The following is an 8513-nucleotide window of genomic DNA, read 5'->3' on the forward strand; positions in this document are numbered from 1 at the left end:
GACGTCACGCATTCAATGGCGAATAGGGAAATTGTATCGATGTGTTACAGGGTGTAGTTTAAATAGGATTATTGTCTTATGAACCTATGTCATATAATAAAGTGTGTAGAATTTACTTCTTAAGGAATATATCTTCAAAGGTAACTAATTCTTTCATTCCAATTTTGTTGTTTTATTGGTTTTTTAAGAATTTTTCTTCCGACTCAATTTTGAGTCGGAACGTCCACCACTAAATTGGTCTTTATTGTGTTCAACGCGCAGGGCGTAGCTCTGATCGCGTTGATATTTCGACTAATAAGACTTATATGAAGTAAAAGATGCACGATAACGATATATGTGTTGCGAATTCCTTGAAAATTTGACATTTAACGCCGGGCATACGGTACATGATAACGTGTTAACATAAAGCATATTAATAGAGAATAACATGCTACTGTCTTTTGATATCAATTTTATCAGGCTCGGCTGATATGGGCAGAAAGGGCTCGGCTTATCAGGCGAGCTGATATGGGCTAGAAAGGGCGAGGCTTGCCGAGCCCTTTCTGCCTATATCAGCCGAGCCTGATAAAATTGATATCAAAAGACAGTAGCATGTTTTTCTATTTATCATGTGACACATAATAACTGTCAAAATAACAAAATAATATACTTTAAAATAGCGAATTTCGTTAAAAAGGGGGATTTTTGTTCAAAGAAATAATTCTTGAAAACAAATTCCTCCGCCCCTGAAACTTAGAATTTGTAATTGGCGGCCATTTTTTCTTTCGACTCGGATAAAAGATACAACAAAATGTAGGCCTAATACGATAACATTCTTACCTTTAATTTAAACATCGATCCAAAAATCCGCTTAGAATCACATAAACTAAACTTTACTGCAATTTTTGTCTTGAATTGTGAAATTCAAATGTTCACGATATTTCAATCAAAGAAAAGTCAAATCTGCAATCAAACACAAGCTACACAAACATGTGTCTTATTTTTTAAATTAAACAATTTGTTCACTTATTAAATAATAATCCGGCGAATAAAGTAAACATTTACAAGTTCTCAAAGAAAATCGTCTAGCCTGTTTGTTATGATTACATTCGTTTCGTTCAAAGCCTTGATAATGGCCGTGTTGTCACTCCGGTATGTACAGCTAAACTCTGGTATTTCCGATTTACGGTAAAAACTCTCAAGTAGGGTTACAATAATTTAATAATGATTATGAAATAGAATCTATACTGAAAGGGGGGAAAAATAATAAAAATCTTTTGGATGAAAAAAAAAAAAAAAAAAAAAAAAAATTAAAATCTTTTGGATGATTTGACAAATTCATTTGCAATATTTGACAACTCTTGTCTATGGTCTTTGAATTGGTCTTCTTGTATGTCTGACAGCAATAGTTCTTTTGTAAATACACTTATTCCTGTCTTTAGGAATATTTCTTTCTTCAGGTTTTCTCTTGATGTCTCGTACAGGGTACAGTCCTCTATAAAATGTGTTACTGTCTCCACTTCTCCACAATTACATAGACTTGTGTTTTTCGCCCCAATCTTGTTCAAATAATCATTGAGGCAATATCCACTTTGTAGTTGAAGTAACTGTCTTTGGTTGCTCAAGCCATGGAAGTTAATTTTTTTGGGTTGGACTTGAGGCTTGAGTCCATAGAGATGCCTGCCAGTTTCAACAATTTCCCATCTTCTCTGCCATTTAATGCGGACTGATTCTCTAGCTGAGTGGCGAATGTCACTTTGACTTGTTACAAAGAGTGAATCTTCTGTTTCCATTTCCTCAGCTTCTTTTGCTGCTTCTTTTGCAAGTCTGTCAGCAAGGTCATTTCCTTTTATGCCAGCATGACCAGGAGTCCAATCAAAATTAACAGTAACATCTGCTAATTCAAGCTCTTTCCTCAACTGGAGTATCTCTGTTGACAGGACTTTGTGTGTCTTATTTTCCCAGCCAAGATCAATAATTCCAACAGCGGACTGACTATCACTAAGTAGTTTTACCTTATTTATTTCAAATCTTCCAATCTCAGTAAGTAGGGCTTGAAGTGTTATTTTAAATTTAATGGCAACCAGTTCTCCTACTAAAATTGATGATAATTTTGATACTGGTTGTTTCAGTTCTATAACTTCTGTGTTTGGAAGAAGAATGCAGGCTCCAGCACCACATGGACCTGGATTTCCTCTACAGGAACCATCAGTAAATGCTACAGCTGTTTTGGTATCTACATCAGATAGAAGTGATGAGATGTGTTGTCTTGCATCGTCTTCTTGTTTAACAGTTCTTGATTTGGAGGATCCTAGATTGTTCCAATAATCTGGTCTGGTTCTAGATGGTTGCAGGTATTCAAGGTATGAAAACTCTGGTTCAATACTGTTCAGTGTGATGGTGGTTAATGATTTCATGTCCTCTACCTGTGTGAGCATGCAAAAGAATGGAGATTGGAATTTTTCTCTGACTTTTCCATACCTATCTTGACAGCTTTTTAAACTTTTTGCAATGTTTTGCCTGATATCTTTTGCCATTATTTTCCCACATTCTCGAATACTCAGTTCTTCTCGCCTCAAATCAAGTGGAAGAACTCCAGCCAATACATGTATAGTATTACGTGAACATCGATGATGTCATTTGCAATATAAATTATGACGTCACTTCATTTAGTTATTCGCTATCTAATTTATTCGTAATTGAAATCGAAATAATAAATAAATAAATTTCGCATATTGATTCAAGACTTGTAAGGGTATGAGATCACATTGTAGAATTCACATGCTGATGAAAATGAGAATATAAGCAATTGAAAAAAGTCCGTTAAAATGGGCGGAGCTAATTTTTGATATCAGGTTACTGACGTGATATCAAAAATAATTATCAGGCAAGTGTTATCGGGCAGTTACCATAGCAGTTGCATGATAAATGACGTCTTTGATCACTACTCTGTTGTTAGGTTGATAAAATGACGAGTTTTGACGTGTGCAGCATACTCACACCCCAGACCTGTATCAATGCTTCAATATTTAATGTATGCATACTTTCTAAAAAATAATGTTTCTTATTATACTTCAAATTGATGGAGATACACAACTGCAAAATTAGTTAAGGCTCAGGCGTAATATTTTTTTTTACAGACATTGTTCTCGACTTTATCTGACAGCCCTCGTATGTATTACAAATGAAAAAATGTTCAAAGAGACACCGGCTGAAAAAATAGATATTTTGTATACATCACTATAAAATGTATGCAGTAATTCTATATTTTTCACCATTATGGTTTATACTTTCAAAAAATATTTTGAAGAATTATTTATTTAATATATATATATATATATATTTAAAGATATGTCATATGGGTTATTTAATTGTGGTTTGATAGAAAATATAACTTATTTAGAACACTTCACTTTATGTCCACGGTCAAATTTGATATCTTTGTATACCTTAATATAAACAACTTAAGACTGAAACGCAAGCTAAAAAAGATTTATGCATCAGCAGTTAAACAGCAGCAATAACGTTGTAATATTTATTATGGTACAAATATAGAATTTTAGAATTATAGAATTTACTTTTTCAACCAAGACTATAACACGAGATAGTAGCAATTTAAATTCTTTACAGTCAACGAAATGGTCTGCAGATAAAAGAGATAATATAAGCAGAGGATTAATTGCCAGATTGTCTGAATTAAACAATTTAATAAGCTATTCAGAGGAGGAAATATTTGATAACATCAAAGTAAATGAAACGGTCGACAGATTCGGACAAGAGGCTAAGCCATTGTTCCACAAGGAATTAACCATGCGGAAACAAAATATGAGCCGTGTCACGACAAAACCAACATAATGGGTTTGCGACCAGCATGGATCCAGACCAGCCTGCGCATCCGCGCAGTCTGATCAGGATCCATGCTGTTCGCTTACAAACCCTGTAACAAGTAGAGAAACTGATAGCGAACATCATGGATCCTGATCAGACTGCGCGGATGCGCAGGCTGGTCTGGATCCATACTGGTCGCAAACCCACTATGTTGGTTTTGTCGTGACACGGCTCATATACAATTTGATACTAAAAAAATGATGAAAAAATCAGATTGGTTTGATGAAGTGAAGACAAATGAAAATAGACACCAGTTAATGTTAAAAAGAGACAGTATAAATCTTTGCGCAATATGAGTAAACTAATAAAGATGAGAGAAATTGAAGTACAGTAAAAGCTGAAAATACTTTTCAAAGAAAAAAAACACAACTAAACGAAAATATATCACTGCAAGAATTCTATGACTATTTTAGGAACTTATCAGATAGCATTAACACTATACTACTGATCCTGGCGCGATAACCAGTATTGTTATGATGACCCTATTTTCGCGGAATTAGATCCTGTAATTACAACTGATGAAGGGCGCCATGCAGTAAGTTGTTTGAAACGAGGCAAGGCAGGGAGACTTCATAATGAATATTTTATTGAAATATGTGACATCATAATTATAGTAAAATAGTGTGTTTTTATTTTTGGCGAAAATGGTTCAAGAATATAATGTTTTCAAACTATATGTTCATCACTTTCAGTGAATTCTTAATCAAATGTATGCAAAATATTTACTAACAGCTATATGATAAAGTGGTTTTGTGTGCATTTTCCGCGTACAGCCTCCTAGGGTGTACTAATATGTTAGACACAGGCATGATGTATGTCCTGATGTAAGCGACAGTTTATCAATATTTGTATTTTTAAAAAATAATATTTTAAGGACTAATAATGGTTTATAACAACATTCATGATAGTGACACTACGGTATTCTCTTACAATAATCAAAACGGCAGCGTTCTAGTTATAACCCGTCTTTCACAGTTTGTCGCTGCGTAGTAATTTGGAAAATTGTTTTCAAAAATAAAAACAATATTTTGCCGAAATAATTTAAACATTTAATCAGTACTTTACAATAATGCGTTTTGTTTTTGATTTTACCGATATAGTTGTTAAAAGTATAAGGGTTTAAATATCAGAACTATTTATTGCATGACCGATTTACCTCCGCAGTAAACGTGAGTAGTAATTTTAAAATTTAGAAAACGTTTAAACAAAGCGTTTCTCTGAGAATTATAAACTTTACAAATAGCAAGTATGATGGTTATGAACAAAAACTTGTTTTAACTTGTCAATAACGGTGATAAGTGATGAGTCTTATATCTAACTTCAACATTTTTGTACCTTTATCTTGAAAATTACATTTACTGGAGAGGAATTGATATAAGTATTGTTTTACTTGTTTTCCAATCAGGTCTGAATTACATTGTTGTGCAATGTTTGTAAATGTCATTTATGTACAAATTATTGAATAAATAAAGTTTAAATTAAGTGATGAGTCAGCTTAAAAATTTCATACTATTTTTTGACCTGATTACCGCGGCAGTAAGATTTGATGAACGGTCTTAACATTATGCTAGTATTGTCGATAGTTATAGAGGAATAACACTAGTTAGTTCTATGTCGAAAATATTCACATCAATATTAAATAAGAGAATGTCAGACGGGAGTGATAAGCATAACATAATATCAGATTCGCATTTCGGATTTAAGAAATAATGGATATTTTGCCTACACAGTATAGTTAATCACAAGTTGAACAAGAGCACCGCTAGGCGGAGCATGGAGCATTATATGCCCGAAAGTGTGTTTTTTAGTAAGGATTAAGCATTTGTAAGACATGATAATTAAATAAAGTATTATATATACCTCCTTCAAATGACAATCGTCCTATGAAGTTTGAATATTGTGGGTCAAATGGAACTTAACTTATGCTCTGGAAACTGTTTTCAGTTCTAAGGTAATAGTGACCTTGAACTTTGACCTTGTGATCCCAAAATCAATAGGGGAGTTCTACCCAATATGGACAATCACCCTATGATTGTTTATTGTTTATTTTGGGTTTTACGTCACATCGACACAGTATAGGTCATATCGCGACGTTCCAGCTTTACTGGTGGAGGAAGACATCAGGTGCCCTTTCGTGCATTATTTCAGGCACGAATTGGCACCTGAGTAGAACCACCGACGTTCCGTAAGCTAGCTGGATAGCTTCCCCACATGAAAGAATCCAAAGTCCCTGTCGGGATTCGAACCCACAGCGGTGAGGGGCAAGTGGTTTGAAGTCAACGACCTTAACCACTCGGCCACGGACGCCCCTCACCCTATGAAGTTTGAACACTGTGGGCCAAACAATCATCCTATGAAGTTTGAATACTGTGGCCCTAATGGAACTTTAGTTATGCTCCGGAATTTGTTTTCAGTTTTAAAGTAATAATGATCTTGACCTTTGACCTTATGATCCAAAAATCAATAGGGGTCTTCTACACAATATGGACAATCATCCTATGAAGTTTGAGCACTGTGGGCAAAATGGGACTTAAGTCATGCTCCAGAAGCTGTTTTCAGTTTTAAAGTAATAATGACCTTGACCTTTGACTTTGTGACCCCAAAATCAAAAGGGATCTTCTACCCAATATGGATAATTATCATATGAAATTTGAACACTGTGGGCCAAATGGAACTTAAGTTATGCTCCGGAAACTGTTTTCAGTTTTAAGGTCATAATGACCTTGACCTTTGACCTTGTGACCCCAAAATCAATAGGGGTCTTCTACCCAATATGGATATCATCCTATGAAGTTTGAATATTGTGGGTCAAATGGAACTTAAGTTATGCTCGGGAAACCGAATTGCTAACGGACGGACGGACAGACGGACGTCCTTACATTTGTATTCTTGTTGGGTATTTTACTGTGTAAAAAAGTACCGAACAATACATCAAAATTCAATAAAAATACCCAACAATAAATGCGGAGTGAGTAGGATTTGTAGTTGTTGGGTATTTAGTACCCAACATATACCCTCTCGTGCGCTCGGACAGACGGACGGACGCCAGCGGGTATAACATAATATGCCCGAAATTCTTTCGGGCATATAATAATGGTAAACGCATCTACACTACCTTTATATATAGATATGCAAAAATGTTTTGATAATGTAAACCGGAACTTATTGTGGTTCAAAATGTCAAAACTGGGAATAAACGGTAAATTGCTCAGGGTCATAAGGTCAATTTATGAGCAAGTGAAATGTAGAGTACGTCATGGAAATGAATTCTCGGACTTCCTGGAAATAGCAGTGCGCCTAAAACAGGGAGAGATATGTTCACCGTTATTGTGGTCTTTGTTCGTTGAAGATCTAGAGTTGTACATTGGTTCGAGACCAGAAAGTGGCTTGAAATTTGATGATTTGACTCTGGTGTGTTTTTATACGCATTTTCGGACACTGTAGAAGGAATACAACAACGTTTAGATGACTTGCTCACATACTGTTGGAGATGACGATTAATCGTTAACATTGACAGAACCAAAGTTATGTTTTTTGCATGAAAATAAAAATTGGACTTTCAATGACACAAATTTAGCTTTTGTAAAATATTTCAACTATTCAGGTGTGGTGTTTGACTCAAATGGCAATTTTAACTATAATACACAGATGCTCGTAGGCAAGGCGCTTAAAGCTATGAATTGTTTAATGAATGATACAAAGAACTTTGATTTTATCCCAAAGACAATGTTGAGTTTATTTAATTCATTTGTTTCCTCAATTTTAATGCTATGTTCTCACCGCCGATCAGATCAACTTGATCGTCCCGATCACATTTATTCCCCGATGAAGCCCGACCAAGCTAGATTAAATGCACATTCTCGACTCCTACACGACCTCAATTTCACCCTACACGATGTTTTACGACTTCTTCTCGACGTCAACCCGACCAACATCCCGACTTCTTCTCGAGCACCCAGACCTATACGCGAGTCATACACGATCTCAACTAGACTAACTGGACCTCAGCTCGATCGTTGCCAGATTTCCACCCGACCAAATCGTAATGATCGTGGATAATGCTCGAGTAGAAGTCGAGATGATCGTGTACAGATCGGGTAAGAGATGTATACCCGACCAAACTAGATCGTTACACGATTTATTCTCGATCAACTAGATTTTCTACTCGATCACTATACGTTCGCTTCTCGACCGCTTATCTACTCGATCGCTACTCAAATTTTTTTGACATGTCAAAAACCTTCGGGTAGGAAGCCGAGCCATGCCGACCAAAATAGACCGCTCCGACCAGCCCCGATCACGCATGCAGACCGAGCTAGGCCGGTACCCGATCGCTTGATCGTGCTTGATCGAGTTGATCTGATCGGAGGTGAGAACACAGCATAAGTTACTCTTCTGAAGTTTGGGGATTTACTAAAAACAAAGACATTGAAAGGATACATCTAAATTTTGCAAAAGAATTCTAAATGTAAAATTATCGCCCAGTAGTGTAGCTGTATATGAAGAATTAGGACGACATTCGTTGTGTAAACAGATGTGTTAAAATTGTCAAGTATTTTCTTAAGATCAAAAATACTAATAATTGTATAATAAGTAAAATATATGAACTTTTTTTAGAGGATTTATGTAAGAATAAGAATTACTGG

At 35.5% G+C, this 8513-nt stretch overlaps 1 protein-coding gene across 1 annotated transcript; it reads right to left on the reverse strand.

Moving 5' to 3' along the window:
• Window positions 1–1289: 1289 nt before the first annotated feature.
• Window positions 1290–2516, reverse strand: LOC132748336 (uncharacterized). The gene has a single exon (XM_060737918.1). It carries the CDS (start codon window positions 2514–2516, stop codon window positions 1290–1292), a length of 1227 nt encoding a protein of 408 aa, XP_060593901.1.
• Between the last annotated feature and the right edge of the window lie 5997 nt (window positions 2517–8513).

The sequence above is a fragment of the Ruditapes philippinarum genome, unplaced genomic scaffold (genome assembly GCF_026571515.1).
Source record: "Ruditapes philippinarum isolate M1 unplaced genomic scaffold, ASM2657151v2 ctg475_1_1_1_1, whole genome shotgun sequence".
Lineage (NCBI taxonomy): Eukaryota > Metazoa > Mollusca > Bivalvia > Venerida > Veneridae > Ruditapes > Ruditapes philippinarum.

Bases quoted from the DNA above. Each gene is read 5' to 3' on its own strand.
- LOC132748336 (XM_060737918.1), bottom strand. From the start codon at position 2,516: ATGGCAAAAGATATCAGGCAAAACATTGCAAAAAGTTTAAAAAGCTGT.